The sequence below is a fragment of the Physeter macrocephalus genome, chromosome 2 (genome assembly GCF_002837175.3).
Source record: "Physeter macrocephalus isolate SW-GA chromosome 2, ASM283717v5, whole genome shotgun sequence".
NCBI classification, from domain to species: domain Eukaryota; kingdom Metazoa; phylum Chordata; class Mammalia; order Artiodactyla; family Physeteridae; genus Physeter; species Physeter macrocephalus.
This window is the reverse complement of record NC_041215.1, coordinates 112,399,959-112,420,860: the sequence shown is the minus strand read 5'-3', so window position 1 is coordinate 112,420,860 and position 20,902 is coordinate 112,399,959. Positions and strand designations below refer to the sequence as shown.

The 20,902-nt window shown below is 36.1% G+C and overlaps 1 protein-coding gene across 3 annotated transcripts in view; it reads right to left on the bottom strand.

Annotated features, from left to right (window-relative positions):
* The window catches only part of UNC80 (unc-80 homolog, NALCN channel complex subunit), a 248,069-nt gene that overhangs the window by 214,517 nt on the left and 12,650 nt on the right, over positions 1-20,902 (bottom strand). For all 3 annotated transcript variants that reach the window (XM_024124665.1, XM_055079011.1, XM_024124666.1), the window contains exons 5-7: positions 20,012-20,135; positions 17,782-17,855; positions 14,689-14,828 (exon numbers count right to left, since the gene is read on the bottom strand). In XM_024124665.1, the coding sequence (XP_023980433.1) occupies positions 14,689-14,828; positions 17,782-17,855; positions 20,012-20,135 (338 nt within the window). The remainder of the gene's footprint in view (positions 1-14,688; positions 14,829-17,781; positions 17,856-20,011; positions 20,136-20,902) is intronic.

Here is a 20,902-nt window from a genome sequence, read left to right as displayed (position 1 = left end):
CCTCAGAAAAATATTTAATTTAACCTTTCTTAATTAGCATATTTTATCACCAAATAAAATCAAGATAGATTAAGATCTAAATGCAAAAATATAAAACTATAATAATACTAGAAAAAATTTTGGCTATTTTTTTTTTTTTTGGTAATCTTGCAGTGGAGAAGGACTTTATAAGAATGTAATTGCCCCAAACTTAAAACAACACACATGCACATCAGCAGGTGAGTGGATAAGCAAACTGTGGTATATCCATTTGACAGAATATTACTCAGCAATAAAAAGAAGAGAACTATTAATATATTCAATAATTACACTGAGTAAAAAGAGTATGTTTTCACTTATATGAAATTCTGGAAAACTGCAAACTAATCTATAGTGACAGAAAGCAGATCAGTGGTTGCCTATGAATGAGGAAAGAGTGGGGTAGAGAAGGGGAAAAATTACAAAAGGCACAAAGAAACCTTAAAGCGTGAGGGGTATGTTCATTATCTTGATTTTGGCCATGTTTTCACAAGTGTATATAACAATATATAATAAGGCAGAGTTGAAACATTGGGATTTTATTTAATTCTGACTTTCAATAGATAAATATCCATGTTACACTTTTAATGGTAGCCATATAATAGAAAATTTCCTTCCAAAAGAAGAAAAAAGGAGATTAGAGAAAACTCAATCAGTTAACAGGCAGAGCAGAAGAGAAAAAAGAAACATAAAAAGCAGAGTATATAAAAAGCACAAAATAAAATAAAATGGAAAATATAAATCCAAAATGGCAGTTATCAAAATAAATACTGAATACATTCATGGGATAGAAGACAAGAATGTTCACACTGGATTTAAAAAACAAGGTTTAGTCACATGCTAATTACAAAAGAAAATCCTAAAAGTTGAGGGCACAGAAATTTAGGAAGGGAGAGAATGGGTATAGATATGCAAATATAACTAAAAGGAAGTTGGTGTAGCAATAATAAAAAATAAACTTTGAGGTAAAAGTATTATTAGATATAAAGATTGTCACCATAATGTTAAAAGAAAAACTTAGGAAGCTATGCTAATTCTAAACATGTATTGTACATACCTAACAAGAATGCTACCAAATGCTTAAAGCAAAACCTGAGAGACTTGTAAGGGGAAAATAGACAAATAATAGTAGTAGTATTTTAACACACATTTTCTAGCAAATAGTAGATCAAGCATGCAAAGATTAGTAAGAATATAGGAGATCTGAATAACACACTTAACATTATTTTCTTGTACCTTGCAATGTTTACAAATGAAGTCTCAAAAGAAACTGAAAACTCATCATCCCACATAAACCTAGTACTCTAACCATAGGTGAATTCCAGTAGAAACTAATAGCAAAAAGAAAAGCTCTAATCAGTTTGCAAATTTAGAAATACACTTTGAAATAACTCATGGGTCAAATAAAAAGTTACAATTAGAATTTTTAAAATATTACATGGAATGATAATGATTCCACATATGAAAACGTGTGAGATACGGATAAAGTGGAATGAGAGGAACATTTAGAGATCTACATGCTTATAGCAGGATAAAGGAAACATAATGAAGTGAAAAATAATGAAGTAAGCATCTACTTCAATAGGTTAAAAAAAAAAGTAAATAAACCCCCAAATAGTACAGAATTTAAAAAAAGATAAAATAGGAGCATATACTAATGAAATATTAAACAAAGATAGATAGGATTAACAAAAACAAATATTATTTCTTGGATAAAACTAATAAAAATTAATCAAGAAATGTAGTAAAAAGTATGATCAAAATACTATCACTGAAAAAGCAGACATAACTAGATATGGTGATGGTTTCAGAAATGAGGGAAAACACAATGAACAGTGGAATTAAAAGTTTGAATACCTAGATGAACACATTTATCCAACCAAACTGATTCAAGAAGAAATTAAAACCTAAATAGACCCACCACTTTTAAAAACTGAACTGTGGTAAATAAAATTTATTTTAAAAATATATCAAGCCCAGAAGGTTTACAGCCAAATTTCATTAAACATTAAGGAAACAGGTATTTCTAGTTTTATACAAAGTGTTCCAAAGACAGAAAAAAGAGGGAACATTCTTTTCATGAGGCTATTATAAATTTGCTACTGAAACCAGACAAGAACAGAACAGGAAAGGAAAACCAAAAGCCACACTCATTTATGAGCACAATGTAAAAATAATAAAATATTAACAAACTACGTCCAGCAATGCACAAATTGGGTTTTCCCCAGGAATTTGATGATTTATTATTAGAAAATCTATTAATTTACTACCTAAAAAGATTATAGGAGAACATGTCCACATGATTTTCTTAATAGATGCACAAAACCTTTTATTAAATTTATTATTAATTTATTAAAGTCAATAACAAAAATGAGAAAAGAGCTATAATAATAAGACTGTAGAATATGGGTAGAGTCAGGCAAATAGGGAGATGCAACAGAATGGAGAGCCCCCAAATCATACACTCACATATGTGGATACTGACACTGATACTCAATAAAGTTACAAATCTGCAGGAAAAAAAACTGTTTAAGAAATGCTGAGGGAAAAAAATGAGTCATTCATGTGGAGAAACCAAATCCCTATTTCATACCACCATGTATCAAAAAAAGCCGACTTTAGATGAACTGGAGACATAGCAAAGGCAAAACAGAAGAAAACTATGGAGAAAATATTTATAACCAATATGAAAGGATTCTTAAAGAAGATAACATCCCCAACTATTTTAAGAGAGTATTGATAAATTTGACTTTCAAATGTAAAACTTCTATTAAAAAACATAAACAAAGTGAAAAGTCTACAAAAGATAAAAGATTATTGCAATGTATTTAGCCTACAAAGGATTATTCTTCTCATTAATAAAGAATGCTTATAAATCAGTAAGAAAAAGACAAATAACTCAAATGGAGCAAAGGGTATGGAAGGAAATTTCACCAGAAAGAAAACCTAAAGAGAGAATAAACATAAAGAGATACTCTACTTCATGAAAAATCAGGGAAATGTAGACTTAGACCACAATGTGATATCACCTCACACCCATCAGATCTGTGAGACTATAGAAGCCTGAAGACAGTAAGAAATGTTGAGGGTGCAAATACACGGGAACGCTCATACACTGCTGGTAAACCCTTTCAGGGTGCAATTTGGTGATATCTAGTAAATTTTACAGTGTCCCTGCCTTATGATCCAGAAATTCTACCTTAGAGAAACGCTTGTACACAAGGAGACATGCACAAGAATGTTCATTGTAGCAATCTCGTTACAGTAAAAACCTAGAGAACATTCTCAAAGTCAGCCAAAGGAGAATAGGCAAATAAATGCTGGTATGTATATTCATTTAACAAAAATTAATTAGGTGTTATATGATCTACCAGGCTGGGGTGCTTGTAATGTTCTATTTTATCTGGGTGCTGATTACTCTAGTGTATTCACCTGTGAAAATACATAAAACTAACCACTTGGGTGTTGTGTACTTTTCTCTGTGTTTCTTTAGAGAATTTTAGCCAACTAAGATCTTGAACTTTATCAATATAGACTAAATATCCACTATTTATATATATAGAAACTCTATCCATATGTACACTATTTTATATAATATACATATATATTTATACAGAACTCTGTACATCCATTATATATAACATAAATATATAATGTAAATATTTATATATGTAATTCATATTATTTATATATATAGTTTTACACAAATGTCTCATCATCCTCTGGATAATGTGTTAGACTGTTCTTTCAAAATACTTTATTATCTAACTTTTCATTATGTAATCATTTTATTTAAAAGGCTGAGTCTCAGAATTGTGAATTGCTGAATTTTCATAAGAAGTATGAGGGTTAGATTCAAAATTAAGGTTCTCATCTTGGGCAGGATATTTCTTATTTGCCTCCAACCCCTGCTCCCTAACCCCATCCACTTTCCACCCTTCTCTACCTCCATGTCCAGAAAGACTGGTCTGTATAGACTCTATAGAAGGCTCCCATGCCTTTGGCTCCAGGGTGAATTCTGCAAAAGGAGGCTCCCACAGGAGATGGGAAGGAAGAAGGACAATGATTTTCTCCCTAAGACTCCTCCCTCCCAGAGATCTGCTGAGGGCTCACACTGTGGCCTAGGACCGATGTGACCACGGTAGGTCACAGATCTTATTAATCACTCTCTCCCTGCAGTTCTCCACAGCTGTTCCCTCCCATTGCTCCCTCAGACTTGGAGCCTCCTGGTGGGCTTCCTGATGGCACTCTCCCTGGAGTACTGCACTAGCTCTTGTGGTTTCGCTACATCCTATCTAAACCTTTGTAAATAGGCCTTTTTAATCTCTTCTCAAATTACCAGTCTATCTCTTGTTTCCTCCTGAGACCCTGACTGGTTATGTCCCCAAGCCCAGTTTGAGGGAAAGTAACAACCTTGATTCTCATTTCTACCATTTTCCTAAGAGGCCTTCACCACTCTTCCCTCCCACCCACCCGACTCCATTTCTCTTTTTTTTTTTTTTTTTTTTTTTTGCGGTACGCGGGCCTCTCACCGCTGCGGCCCCTCCCGCCGCGGAGCACAGGCCCCGGACGCGCGGGCCCAGCCGCTCCGCGGCACGCGGGATCCCCCCGGACCGGGGCACGAACCCGCATCCCCCGCATCGGCAGGCAGACTCCCAACCACTGCGCCACCAGGGAAGCCCATCCATTTCTCATTTTTTAAAAAGCATGGAAAAACCCACTCCTCTCAGCCTATCGTTCATACCTAGAATAAGAGGATTTTTTTTTTCAGTTCTGTACTCTTGGATTTATAAAGAATAGACAAAGTATGAGGTTGGCTTGGCTACCAGCTGGGTAATTTTAGGTCCTCAAGCATTTGTGACAGTCATTTGACTTTTTATAAGAGCCTGTTGTTTTCCTGACTAGGCTCTGGTGATGAAGGCAGACATTAGTTGTTCAACAGATTTCCATCCCCCCCCTTGGACTAGCTATCTTTACCCTTTACCTTTTGCCCCACACCACAGTGTCCCCAAATATTTCTGGTTAGTAAATTAGTTCAGGAAGTTCCATAAATAATTTCAAATCCCTAGAGCAGTGTTCTATATAGTGATATGTCAATGTACTGCTTCTATGAGAATTTGCAGACTCCCAAGTCTTATCCCAAACTTAACTAAACCAGAATTGCTGGTGATAGAACCCAGGAATCTTTATTTTAAACAATATCTCCAGGTAATCTTTTTTTTCTTAATGAAGTATAGTTGATTTACAATATTGCATTAGTTTCAGGTGTATAGCAAAGTGATTCAGTTTTGTATAGCTATATATTTTTTCAGATTATTTTTCTTTAGAGGTTATTACAAGATATTGAATATAATTCTCTGTGCTATATAGTAAATCCTTGCCACTTATCTATTGTATATATAGTAATTTGGATCTGTTAATCCCATATTCTTAATTTCTCCAGGTAATTCTTAAACATTCTTAATAGGATTGGAGGGCAACTGCCCTAGAGAACAAATAATGCATGACTTTTGTGCTTTTAAACAACATCCAATACAATTCCTATATGGAAACACTAACTGCAATATGTTGGTAGTTTTGCCCCGAGGGTGCCAGATGACTATATTTCTGTCTTTACACACAAAATTTATTTGACTGAAAGTAATTACTACTGTACAGTTGAGTCTCATAGTCATTAACTACTTCCTAACAGATCAGTTCTGCTGATAATCAGATCTTCAACAGTAAGACTCCACCAATATACGGATGCAATCAGAGACCAAAAACGAGTCTATAACTTAGGCAATCAAAATTTGTTAAGTAGGGCTTCCCTGGTGGCGCAGTGGTTAAGAATCCGTCTGCTAATGCAGGGGACATGGGTCCGATCCCTGGTCCGGGAAGATCCCACATGCCGTGGAGCAACTAAGCCCCTGCGCCACAGCTACTGAGCCTGCGCTCTAGAGAACGTGAGCCACAACCACTGAAGCCTGCACGCCTAGAGCCTGTGCTCCGCAACAAGAGAAGCCACCGCACCGCAACGAAGACTAGTCCCCGCTCACCACAACTAGAGAAAGCCCGAGCAGCAATGAGGATCCAATGCAGCCAAAAATAAATAAATAATTTAAAAAAATTTGTTAAGTAAATTCACATTTCAGTTGCTTAATATTTAAAGAGACACTGAAACAAGAATGAAGTTAACAGGCCATTCTATAGCAAATATTTATAACATGAAGTACCTTCATTTTATCAAGTACAAGTTTATTTGGCTTAAAAGTGTGAGCTACACTGGGGTGAGTAGTCAATAAAAGGCAAGAATAATCAATCATGTTTTTTTCATTTAGGACAGGATTATCAGACAATCAACTTGTCACTAAGTAACCAATAAAAGTCATTTTACTTAACTAATCAACTATCTACCTAATTAAATGTGAGAAAAAATTTACATAAGTGAATAAAGGTGGTATGGGGACAGCTCATTGTATTGATATGATAGGAGAGTTATTTCCAGCTCTAATATTCTATGATTCTGTAAGTTATTTTGCAGAAAAAAGTGAAAATTTTATGAAAGTATGAATACAAGTTTTATTCTAAATGGTATATATAAAAGTAATGATGAGAAGTATATACACAAAAAAAATGTTTATATCTACCTGATGAGCTCATGGATAATTTTCAATTTTTTAAAGACATTTTATACCTTTAAATTTTTTTCTATAATTAGCACATACTTCCTTGATTTGTGTAGAATACATTATGACCAAAAAAGACCGTCAAAAAAAGGTAGGAATTGCTTTAGTGAATTTTCCAAGCAACTATGGCTTTAAGGAAACCAAGTTATTATTAATTAGGGTCGGGAGATGCTAGTAGAATGCATCTGAAGCAAAAAAACACTTTGGAAATAACAGACAATCTATGGAGGAAGAGAACTGTGGAAATTAGTCCTGACCCTATGCAGTATTTAATGAAGCAGAAATTAAGTCTATGCATATGGTAATTAAAGATGAAATCTGACATTAATTTTAAAAAACTAGCTACCTGTTCTCTGATTGCAGAGTTCCAGGAAGAGTGATGTTCGGTTCAGTCAAGGTCAGGGCAAAAGAGATGGTAAATTGGATTTCTTTGATATAAGAGGACAGCTTTTGTTCCTAGGATATTTGCATTGTTTTGTTATTAAAGTTCTCTTTATTTCTGATTAATACATGAACTCCTCCAATGCAGACACATTAACATTAGCATTTTCTGAAACGTCTACCTTGTGCCTCATTTCCATGGCAACCAGTCCCTGCAGCTAGGCAAAGAGAAGACATAATTCATTTTTTCTGAAGCGCCACTGAGTTCATATCTAATTCACACGTGTAGGTTTATGTGTGCTATGGGTGACTGTGTGTATATATGTGTCGATGAATGCATATACACATAGATAATTGACTGTGGCAATATCAGATAATGGGAAAAACAATGTCCTTCCACAAAGAGGAAACCCTGGACATTATAGTTGGCTTTGTCTTTACAGGCAAATCAGAATAAAGCCATTAACACTGAGTTTTGGCAGAGGAAAGAAAGATCATTTGTTATTTATATTTGCAAATTTCCAATGCTTACTATGGTTGAGAAAAATTATGTAAGAAATATAAGTTCCTGGGTATTTTATGACCTCAATATTTCACCATAACATTGTTTTTCACAATTGTTTAAAGTCAGGGAGAAGCATAGTATTTGAGGTAAGAAATCACTTACATTTAAATTAAATTAAACTCCTTGGAATGTGTGTAGAACAGAACTAGTAAAGAAGAAATATGAGGATACTTAATGACTGATATAAAGAAAATACAGATATATAGTCATAATAATTATATATAAAATGATGGTGACATTGTAATCATTATTATTTATTGTAATTAGCCTCCAAAATAGCCCCCAATGATCCCTGCCTCCTGGTATTCACATGCTTGTGGAGTCTCCTCTCACACTGTACTAGGGTTGGTTCGTGTGATACACAGAATATAGCAGAAGTGATGGCATGCCACCTCGGTGATTAGGTTATAAAAGACACTGAAGATTCCATCTGGATATTAAGTTATAAGAGACAGTGAGACTTCCATCTTGGTTCCTCACCCTCTTTCCTGGGTAACTTGTTTTGGGGGAAGCCAACTGCCAGGTCATGAGGAACTCTATGAGAAGGCCCAGATGTTGAAGAACTGAACTGTTTGGTCAACAGCCATGAGTGACCTTGAAAGTAGACACTCCAGCCCATTCAAGTCTTCAGATGACTGCAGCTGTGGTCAGTATCTTGACCAGAGACCCTGAGCCACAACCACTTAGCTAAGCTGTTTCTGGATTCGTGATTCTCAGAAACTATGTGAGGTAGTAAATTTCTTTCATTTTAAGCTGCTAAGAAATTTGGGTAACTTGTTGTACAGCAATTGTAGCGAATACAGATTTTGGTACCAAAAATAAACATGAAAAAGAAGTGGCAAGAGAGAAGTGGGGAAAGGTAAGCTTGGTCATGAATGATCATGAAGACTTAACATATGCTGACCAAGGAGTTTGAAATGTATCCTAAAAACTATGGGTAGCCACTGAAGATTTGTTAGCAAGGGAATAGAATGATCAGATATGTATTTTAAATCACTTTTGTAACATTATATAGATAATGGTTTAGAAGGAGGCAACACTGAATGTAGAGATACCAGTTAGGATCACTTGCAGAAATCCAAATAAGAGATAATAAGGATCTGAACTAAAGCAGTGACTATGAGGTTGGAGAGAAGGAGAGGATTTGAGAGACATTAATAAGGCAGAATGTAAAGGACTTGGAGTGGAGTAAACCCCACATTTTTGACTAAGATGTGTAGGTTGATAGTGGTGCCATCTACTGAAATAAGGAAGATAGGAGAATGCATTTGGTTTTAGACAGGCTGAGTTTGAGGTACAGAAAGCTTTCTATCAGTCTCTTGATTACACGGGTTTGGAGCCTAAAAGAGTTGTCTAGATGGGATATCTTTTGAGGGTCATCATCACATTGCGAGTCATTGAAACTATGGCAGTGAATAAGACCACTCAGAGGGAGAATGTGGGAGGAGAGGGAAACAGCAACAGTAAGAGGAGGGCCATGGAGGAGAAGGCAAAGAAAAAGTCTATAAAGATTCCATTTGAAAGGTAAGGAAAACAACAACAACAGAGTATAACGTGAAAAAAGTCAAGGAGGAAGTGTCAGGAAGTGTAGAGTGGCCACCGGGGTTAAAGTGTTAAAAGACCCAATTAGATAAGGACCAAATAGGAGCTGAGTTTCAGACCTGTTGGGAGAGGTCAGGGGAAGGTGATGCTAAGCATTTGCTCCTGACAATGACTAGTTCTGGCAAACAACCACAACACTTTCTCCTTTAATGAGGGATCAAGAAGAAAAGAGGCTTCCATAAAAACATAATTAAGGAGATGGGTAGCTTGCTATAGGAACCCCACTGTGCTCCCCCTAAAGGCCTACCTTCTCATGGAAGAGGAGTGAAGAGTGTGGACTGTGTAAGTGTCTAGACTGGGCTCAGATCTAGCTCTTCTACTTTCTAGCTGTGTGTCCTTGAGCGAGTCATTTAATCTAAGCTTCAGTTCCTCATCTTTAGAAGAGAAACAATGGCTTCTTTGCATGGCTGTTGTGAAGATTAAACTCCTCCGCTTATTCAGTGCCCTTCACTAGGCCATGTGCCAGGCACTAGAGATATAGAGCAATGAGTAAAAGAGACTTGGTCCCTCTGTTCAAGGATTTTACAGTCTAGTGAAGGAGACAGCTAATCACACAGGTCTTTAAATTACAATTGCCATTTGTACCATAAGAGAAAACAGGGAGTTCTGTGATTGTATTTAAAATCTGCCAAAGCCTCCCTAGGAAGTAAGGAAATGCTATTTAAATTGAGTCTTGAAGAATGAGGAGCTGGTTAAGTAAAGAGAGATGGAAGAACCATCCAGGCAGATGGAATAACATACGCCAAATCTCAGAGCTAAGAGGAAGTATGATGCATGTGAAGAACTCAGAAGATGTTGCAATCTAGTGATGCGAATGTGAGTAATTACACAATGTTAGATAGGAGAACTAGACAGCAGCTAGATAATGTGGAGCTTTGAGGGGGTATTTCAAGGATTTTGAATTTTATCTTGATAGCAGTGGGCAGCCTTTGAAAAAGTTAAAGTGTAGGAGTGGCATGATTAATTTTTTTCATGACTCTGTATGTCCTTTATTGGGTGGTGACAAGAGTGAATAAGAGAAGATTAATAAGTAGGCTGTTGCAGGACTCCAGGCAGGAGGTGATGAATGACTTGAATAATGGTGGTGGCCATAGAGGTAGGTGGAAGTAAGCAGATTCAAAATATTTTTATGTGTGATTTTTCTCAGTCTTCCTTATATCATAAATTTAATAACTACTCATAGAGTTGCTCAAGCCCAGAACCTAAGTTATGCTTGATTATTTGCTTTTTCTCACTCTTCACATCCAGTCATGTCAGCCCTACCTTAAATATATCTCAACTGCAACTCATCTCAGCCTTTTTCTCACCCCTGCTACAACCATCCTAACCAAGCCACATCCTCTCTCACCTGGACCGTTGCAAATGTCTGCTAACTAATCTCTGTGTCTACTTCTGCTTTCCAAGCCTATTTTCATAAACCATCTGGAGTGATATTTAAAAAGTATAATTCAGTTAATGTCACTCCACTGCTCAAACAACTCCAATGACTTTTCATCACACCTGGAACGAAATTCAAACTTCTTACCATGGCTTCCTGGCTCCTCTGTGATCTGACCCCTAATAACCACTTTGGTTTGATTCCCTACACCTTACCCCCCTGCTGACCACTAGCCCCTGCTCACACTGGCCTCCCTTCCATTCCTGGAACACACTGAGCTTATTCCCACTTCAAAGCCTTTAGACTTGTTTCCTCTGCCTGGATTGCTCTTCCCAGATCTTCCTGAGGCTGTCTCCTTCATATCATTTAGGTCTCTATGAAAAACAGCTCATTTCCCATCCCTTTGTTTTGGTTTTGCCTTCTTAGACCTAGAGTAACCTGAAAATATTTTTACTTATTTATGCATTTACTCTCTTTTATCTGTCTATCTTTTTAGAAAATGAGCTCTTTGAGGATAAGAACTTTGACACTGAAACAACCCTAGTGTCTAGAATACACTTAAAAGATACAGAAATGAATGAATAAATGAAAATTTAGACAAAACTATGAATGTAAAGACCCTAGTTCTGTTTTTTGGCAGACAGGAGATGCCCAACAACAGGTAGCTCCTGTTGTTATTCTCTTTAGTCTGTGTAGTAAGCAGCTACTTTTTCCCCAGATATGATTAAATTATACCATTGATAACTTTGTTAGTGAGTTATTGTCACCAAATAAAATGAGAGTCTTGGTGTGTGGAGGGGTCATCATAGTGGTTACTTTTGAATAAGTGGAACAGTAATATGAGAAGAGTCTGTATATACTCAAAAGGACTGTGATGGATACACTTTGGGGAGCCACCCCTGCTTCCCACCTGATGGTGGTCACACCCTTTATAATCCTCTTGAGTTTGGGCAGGGCCTGTGACTTCATATAACCTATAGAATAGGGCAAAAGTAATGGCATGTCACTCCTGTGATTAGGTTGTTTTATACGACAACGATAATGAGATGTCACTCCTGTGATTATGTTATATTATAAAGACTGTATAGGCAGACTGGAATTAGAGAGGACTTCTCTCCCTTGCTGGTTTTAAAGAAGTAAGCTGCCATGTTGTGAGGTAGCCTGTGGAGAGGCCACATAGCAATGAATTGTGGGTGGCCTCTAGGAATGGAGAGCAGCCCCAAAATAATAGCCAGCAAGGAAACAGGGCTCTCAGTCCTACACCCAAAGGAAATGAATTCTGTCAACAACCTGAAGAGGCTTGTAAGTGGATCTTTCCTGAGTCAGGCCTGTGATGCGACTGTAGTCCATCCTGACACCTGGATTTCAGTCTGGTAAGACCCTGAAGCAGAGAGTCCAGCTAAACTGTGCCTGGATTTCTGACGTACAGAAATTTTGAAATAATAAATGTGTGCTGTTTTAAGCCAGTAAGTTTGTTGTAATTTGTTACATACCAATAGAAAACTAATATAAGAACCATATACAGAAACTAAAGAAAAGCAAAATTTAGTCAAATATAAAAAGGACATGCCAAATACATACATATGTATGTATAACAATCACTTTGCTGTAAATCAACTATACTTCAATTCTTTAAAAAGGCCATTAAATAGAATTATCTAAAAATGAAATGAGTTTCATCCGAGAGTACTAACTTTCTCATTGCTGAAAGTGTTCAAGTGGTTAAAATGCGGTTAGTTTATCAGCAAGGAGACAGGAGATTGGATTGGTTATCCTCACAGGGTTCTTACCACATTAAAAATGATATGATTTTAAGAATGAATTATCACCACTGACCTGGCACAGTAAATCCTGTGGATAAACACAAACAATCCTTGCTTACACAACTAAAGTTGCTGTCAAAATTTCATATTCCCAACCAGCAAAATCTTATTCAACGGAGCCACTTGCTCTTAAAGTCCAAAATAAAGACACAAAAATAAACTCTTCCCATTTCGCTTTTTGAAAGCACAACATAGTGTTTTGGTTAAAAAGCAATTATATTCATTTGGTTCCATGCTTTCAACAATTCTAAGAAATCTTAAAAAAAAAAAAAAAAACACTAGACACGGGGAGGGGGAAGGGTAAGCTGGGATGAAGTGAGAGAGTGGCATGGACATATATACACTACCAAATGTAAACTAGATAGCTAGTGGGAAGCAGCCGCATAGCACAGGGAGATCGGCTCGGTGCTTTGTGACCACCTAAAGGGGTGCGATAGGGAGGTGGGATGGAGACGCCAGAGCGGGGGGGATATGGGGATATATGTATATGTATAGCTGATTCACTTTGTTATAAATCAGAAACTAACACACCATTGTAAAGTAATTATACTCCAAAAAAGATGTTAAAAAATTAAAATAAAACACTACACCCATGTGGCCTGCTTCTGGTGCCAAAAGGAGGTAGATTATTTTAAAATTACCTACAAAAAGGCAAGTTAATACTAAGAGGAAATATCTGTGAATCTTTTCTCTGGGGGTGAGGGAGGTATAAGGACTTGTATCCAGAATACATTAAAAACTCCTACAATTCTATAATAAGACAAACAACTCAGTTAAAACTTGGGCAATGTTTTGAATAGGTATTTCACCAAAGAAGATATTCAGATAGCTAACAAAGACATGAAAATATACTTAACATCATTAGGTATTAGGGAAATGTAAATTAAAGCCACAATCAGATCCCACGTCACACCCACTAGAGTGGCTATAATAAAAAGACAACAACGAGTTTTGCCAAAGATACAGAGAAAAATGAACCCTCATACATTTCTGGTGGGAATGTAAAATGGTGCAGCCATTTTGGAAAACAGTTTGATAGTTCTTTAAAACATTAAACATAAATTTACCATACAACACAGCAATTCCACTCCTAGGTATCTACCCAACAGAAAGAAAAACATTACCCATCCAAAAAACTTATACGTGAATGTTCATCGAAGCATTATTCACAATAGGCAAAGAGTTAGATACAACCTAAACATCCATCAACTAATGAATGGATAAACAAAATGTAATACATCCATACAACAGAATACTATTCAGCAACAAATAGGAATGAACTGTTTGTACATGCTATGATCTAAAACACTGTGCTGAAGGAAAGAAGTCAGATGCAAAGACTGCAGATGGTATGATTCCACTTATTTGAAGTATCCAGAATTGCAACTATATATAGACAAAAAGCATACTAAGCGATCAGTGTTTGAAATGGGCAGAGGGGATGTTTTTGGGTGATAGAAAATGTTCTGAAATTGAATTGTGTTGGTAATTGTACAATTTTGTAAATTTGCTAAAAATCATTAAATTGTACACCTAAAATGGGTTAATTTTATGGTATGCAAATTAAACCTCAATAAAACTATTTTTAAAATACCTCCTTTTAAAATACTATCTACTAGACAATAACGTCATTTGAAAACAGGGATATACAAATGGTCTCAGGGACCCTCCCCTCCTAGGTGGAGTTAATAGATGGGTACAAAGGCAAACCTCATGAATCCAGGCTTTCATAATTTTATCAGGGAGTAGGAAGAAATGGATTAATGTTTGTCCCTAGGGAAGGCGTCGGTAAGTAAAGTCACTATGACACAAGCTAACAGAGGCAGACTTGGAATATTTACAAATAACAGACTTTGGAATTCCCTGTGAGTACTTTAGAAGCACTCATTTTTTAATACAAGGATCTGCTGGTATAAAGTATTTTTATACATTAGAGCAGATCATTTCACACTCCTGAAACATAATCTTTTGAGAGCATTTGTTTCTGCATCGAAATATTTAAAATATTATTCAGTTCAGACATCTCACTGAATCAGACATGTCTTTCTATGTCTATCTGAGTGTGTTTAAATGAGCTATTCATAGCTCATTTCTGGAATTATTAATCTAATTATACTTTGACCAAGAATATGTACATATATAATATGCACTTACACATTTTAAGGGACAGAGGCTATATAAGTAGGTAGAAATGTATATTTCATTTTGGGGAGCTGGGGATACATTTTTGACCCTAACATTGCAATTGTGTACCTGGAATGCGATGGTCCTCTTTCCTGGGAAGTCTGGGAGGACAGACTTCCATCAAGGGAGTTTCCTCGGTGACAGCCTGAAATGGTGGCCTTGGGTGAGATGGAATCTGACTGGAACGTTTCAGAGACCACCTGGAGTCCCTTTTAGGGGTGGAGATAGTAGATTAGTGCTTTTTTTTTCCTTCAGGCATATCCTCTAGAATTATCTATCATATTACATACATTGTTTTTTAAATTAAAAAAATTTGCACCATAGTTAAATATCATGTCATAGACAAAGGGATTTTGCCTTCATTTAAGAGGGAATGGAAACTGGCTTCTAAATACTTTCATGTCCTTTATTTCACTTTGCCCTTGATTCTTTTCTTTTTCACCTCCATGTCCAATATCTACAGAAGAAGAGCTAAAAACCAACAATTCATCAAAGATACACCAATACTGAGGTGAACTGAATAGAGACATGAGGCAGAAAACAAGGGTCAGGTTAGAAAGAGCTAATCAAATCAAAGACAAAACATAAGAATGAAAGTGCAAGGTTCAGGTTTTTCCATTACGCATCAGGGGGGCATGTAATACATTTTTCCAATTGGATACAATTACCTTTACTTGTAAGTACAAATTCATTTCACTTTATTTACAGAGTAGTTTAATTACATTTAGTTGATAAATGTAATTCTGCCCAGGTAATGTGAGCTATTTTTCCATCAGTATTACAGATAAAATTATTTGCTAAAAGATAAAGACCCTCAAAAACTGATCATAGCATTTTAGCCCTTAAAATTTCTATTTTCATATGTAAAATAAGAAAGCATTGTTCAAACATGATGCATAGAGAGACAAATACAGCTAGAAATTTGATGAAATAAATCTTCTGAATTTGATCAAAGAATCCTTCCGCATGAACATATTATGTGTGTTTCATGTTAGATTTTTGGAAATAAAAAAATATTGGATGAACCTGAACCTTGAAATCCAGAGCTTACAGTTTAGTTTTAAGAGAGGTAAATACAGGTTACAGCAGCACATATGATAGAAGTATAATGCAAGCCACATAGGAGACACACACCTAACTTTTAAAGTAGTCAAAAGAAATAGGCAAAATTAAAATTTTAATAATATAGTCTGTTTAATCCCAAATTTTCATTTCAACATGTCATCAATATAAGTGTTACTAATAAGTATTTACATTTTTTTATACTAAGTTTTCAAAATCTGGTATACATTTTATACTTAACACCAATTCAGACTCTTCAAACTAATCATATTTCAAGTGCTCAATAGCCAAATGGGCCTGGTGGCTATCATATTGGACAGTGTAGGTTTAGAGTAATTAGACAAGAGTTCATGGGGAGTCAAGATCTAAATTCGTCCCTAAAAGAAAGATAAAATTTAGATAGACAACAGGGAGTAGGAAACAGTCTGAGGAAAGACCCAGAGGCTAAAACTGCATGCTCTGCCCCCTGGGAGCAGTGCTTAACTAACTGAAGGGATAATCAGGGTCACCTAAGAAGGATGATGTCAAATGGTGGAATGCACAGAAAGCCAGGGAGAGGAGTGTGGTCTTGAGCTGATGCTTGATGGGATCCACTAAATGTTCCTAAGGAGGAAGGGATATAATAAAAGGCTGGCACCTTGTATATAATGAGCCTCTGTGGAATGATGAGTTAATAAATAAATGATGTATTAGGAAGATCAGTCAGGCATTATGAACTGATATTTATGTGAAGCAGGAAAGGCTAGAGGTAGAAAATCCAATCTGTGGTTCCAGCTGCAATCTAGTTACAAGGACCTGGATTTAGTGGGGTAACAGTGCACAACTGAGCAACACGATGAAAAGAAAACAATATGACTCAAGAAATCAAATGGAAAGGATTAAAGAGACTGAAATGTGGGATTTATGTATTTCATTGTATCTAAGATGTCTTCAAGTTATAAGATGCACCATTATTTTATGTATGATTAAGAAAAAATTTCTATTCACTTAGGACACTTCTTATCAGTGAGAACTTTTTAAATTTTATACTTATTTAAAAGGTCTACCTTAGCCTTATTGATGCAGAGCTTTTGATTATATATCAATCCCATGTATATGTAAAAAGGAAAATATAAGTGATATAAATTTGTGTAGGTATTCCTAAAATTGTTTCACATTTAGCAATTTCAACTCAAAGCTGTTGATATATATTTTTCCATAGAATAACTTCCTCTGTGTCAAGAGTGTTATTTCTTAAAAGAGTGCTTCACTATCCCCTCTGACATACTCTTCTAAGCCACTGACCCTGATTCTGCAAACCTAGATGCTGAAAATGACCAAATTTATGCTGCAAGAATGACAATCATATCAAGACTTCTACCAGGCAGGGAGATGGTAAGAGGCCAAAGATCATGAAATACACTAGATTTCAAATATGTTAAAAGTGAAAAAAATGTACATCTTAGAATAGATGAAATACAGCATATAAATCACAGTGCCTATACTTAGCAATTGCTCAGTAGGAGATACACTAGGACTCCAAAATTTCTAGTTTTGAGGGTGAAAAGGATGATGCTACTCCTGGCAATAATGCATGAGTTGGAAAGAGGATCCAATTTTGATGGAAAGCAGTAAACTGTATTCTTCACATGCTGAACTGGAAGTGAAAGCAGTTCATCTAACACATATTAAGTTAATGACAGTATACATTTCTATGTGGCTTTGAACTACCCTGGTCTTCATTTCTCTTCTGAATCAAATAGTGCAGGATGAATTTACATTAAATTATATTGTTTTATTATGCATCTTCTGTTTTATGTCGATTGGTCTTGATTCCTCATTAAACTTTAGTTTCCTTAAAGGATGCTGTAGCTTAAGCCTCCTTTCCTTCCCCACTGCTGCAGTACTACTGTACCTATATTAGGTTTGCCTAGCAAATATTAGGAGATTCAATAATTGAGAACAAGATGATACTTGAGTTAATGCAGGATAAATAATGATAACTAACATTTATTGTTACATGCTAGTCATTGAGATAAAGCACTGGTCAAGTCTTACCCTTCACACTACATTATGTTCAAAGAATGACCACCTTTCTTCTCATGATTATAATATACTCACCTCTCGGTGTCTTGTGTCTTGATTTGGTGATTCACAGGTCTGACTTTGACTGTTGATGGGAGAGCTTCTCTTAGCTGCAAAGATGGATGGAATCCCACCACAAATTTTATAAGTTTATATGTTATATAAGGTATTTTATTTCCTAAGTTCATTCCACTTTCAAATCAAAAACCTATTTTAATAGATCATTAAAACCTTGAAAGAAGACATTTAATAGCATATGTTGTAAGAGAAATCACATAACCTATTCAAAAATCTTAGCATTTCTAGGTTATCAATATAGATTTCTTCATTTATTCAGTACGACTCAATAGGTTAATGTGCTAAAAATTGGCCATACTAAAAATTATAACAGTTAACATCTACATAGTACCTAATATCTGTCAAGTCCTGTTCTAAGCGTTTTACATATATCAACTGATTTAACACTTACAATAACCCTGTAATAACTTATGGTATACTTCCAGACCCATTTTACAGATGAAGATACTAAGGAACAGTGAATTTAACTTGCCCAAGGTCACTGACCCTTACAAAAAGGTTCCAGCCCAGGCTACCTGGCTCCAGGTGCTTTATTGAACACATTAAGCTGCCCCTGAGGTAAGATTCAAACCAGTCACATCTTTACTGGAGGATCAATGGGAAGCCAAAATGACAGGCCCCATTTGAATTGGAATACTTTGGTGCTAAGAGGCAAAGTGATTTACCAAATCACAAAGCAAGAGATCAGAGGAGTGTCACTCATGTGCCACTGTTTTTCTTCTGGCCATGCTAAGTTGAGTTTAATTTTCCCTCAGTGGACACCATTTCAAGTCCACAGGCATCAAGCAGAGGGTAAGGAACCTGCTGTGAATATCACTGAGAAGCAAAAGGAGGGGGGAAGTGAATAGCTCAGCTGCTCTCATGGAGGGACATGATTCCTTAGTTTTTATACAAGTGTTAACCTCATTCCATCCATGGATTCTGAAGTAGATCACTTCTGACTATGGCATCTTTACTTAGTTCCTTGATATCTGAATATTTTGATAGACTGTTACTCTTTAATTTACAATTTATTTCAATAGTTAATGGATTATATACATGTAAATTGAGGGATCAGTCTACTTTTACTGTATGCAAAATTTCATCTTTTGAATGGCTATAATAAGCATGATTTGTCACTATAAGCATCTTATCACATATATGAATATGCAACTTCTTAGTTTACAAAATCCCTTAACATGTTATGAACCTTGCAAGTTTGTGTTAAGTTATAGGGGAAAATAAAGCATGTAAGAACTTGTTTATGGTTTCCTTCCCTTTACAAAGCTCTTTTCCATTCATAATCCTCCACTGTCTGCAGAGAAACCTTATAAAGTTAACTATATATATGTATATATGTATACATATATATACTTCTGTATATACTTCAGTGTGTGTATATATATACACGCACACACACACTTCTGTAGATTTCCCACATAATTTATCTCTTTTTAAATTTTGTTATTGATGCTGAAAGTTGGGCTGGGAATAGAAGTATGTAATTAAGTACTCTCTATAAAATGGGCACTTTATATGCATTCTTATTGACTCCTCACTATGAAGCCATATAAGGTGGTATTTTTATCTCAATTGTAAAGAAATAGAAATGCTCAGGGAGGTTAGGTTACATACATGGTAAGAGATAGATCTGGGGTGGAGCATGAACTTTTCAGGCACTTTTCTAGCTATCATGTTGTACTCTTTCTACAATTCAACAGTAGGACTATTGCATTGGACAATTCCTGTAGTGAAATGCCTTGATAAAAAAAAAACAACAACAACCCACTAAGGCGAGACTGTTAAGGAGCTGCTACTCCACTTACCATAATGATGAAATAATAATGGCTACCACTTATTCACTTACTATGTGCCTGGCATTCTTCTAAGTAATGTTACATATATTAACTCATTTATTCCTCATAACAACCCTGTAAATACTTGTAATACTGTGTTTTGACCCCTACCCTATTTTTACAGATGAGGAAACACAGGCACAGGAAGTTTAAATGATTTACCCAAAGCCATACAACTCAACAGCGTGTGCTCCTGGTTTAGAGTTTCTCATCATGTAAATGAGCCCCGTACCTGGGGCACCTAGATAACTCCCTGAAGTTTTCTTCCTCTTGGTTTCTTAAGAGCACATCATCCAATCGCCCTCACTCCTATGTATGCTGACACTGTCCCACTGGGTGTCTGAGTCACAAACCTGTAATGATGTTCCTGATGGGCTTCACCAGTGCTGTGAAGCCAGAGACTTCGGGCTGTCTGTGCTCCCACATGGGCTGCCATATAACAAGCCCACTCGCCAGTCGGAACGTGAGGTCAGATTCCTGGGAGAAGAGAAGATCTATATCCAAGAACTGGCTGAAGGGACCAGTCAATGCAACGGTTAACATCATTCACCCAATAGTTTGTGGCACAAACTACTGGGTGTAAGATAGGCTCAAGGATGTATTGTACAACACGGGGAATATAGCCAATACTTTGTAATAACTATAAATGGAAAGTAACCTTCTAAAATCGTATAAATAAAGAACATCATTCACATGATTATTTTCAAAGTAGGCTGATCTTCAAGACCTTCCTTCATCACTCTGATGAGTGTTTCTACGGTAAACCAATAGCCTTAAATTATCATCATAATTACAATAGAAATCACGGTGGTCTGCTTTAGGCAAAATGAATAATTAATTAAGATGCAGCTTTGGGCAGAGCATGAAACACACAATTATTATTTTCTGTTAGTAGTGATTGAGGCCTTTTTATTTCAAGGGTCTTGGCAGATAGCTTTACTTGTGGTTATTGTTATTATTCCTCTTAATGATTTAATTGTCCTTCTTTCTCCCTCATAAGGCAATATCCTCAGATGCTATTTTGACTTTCTATTCTCCAGTCCATCTCTTGCTCTTACATTTCATGGAATCAGGAACATATAGTTAGACCCTTCTTAGTATGTTATTTTATATTGTTGCCTTCTCAACGATCTTTAATTCCCTGAGGGCAGCGATGTAGCCACAGCCCCCCTCATCATCACAATGCTAAATACAGCATTAGGAATTGGGTGCATGATAGGTACTTGCTGAATTGTACTTACTTT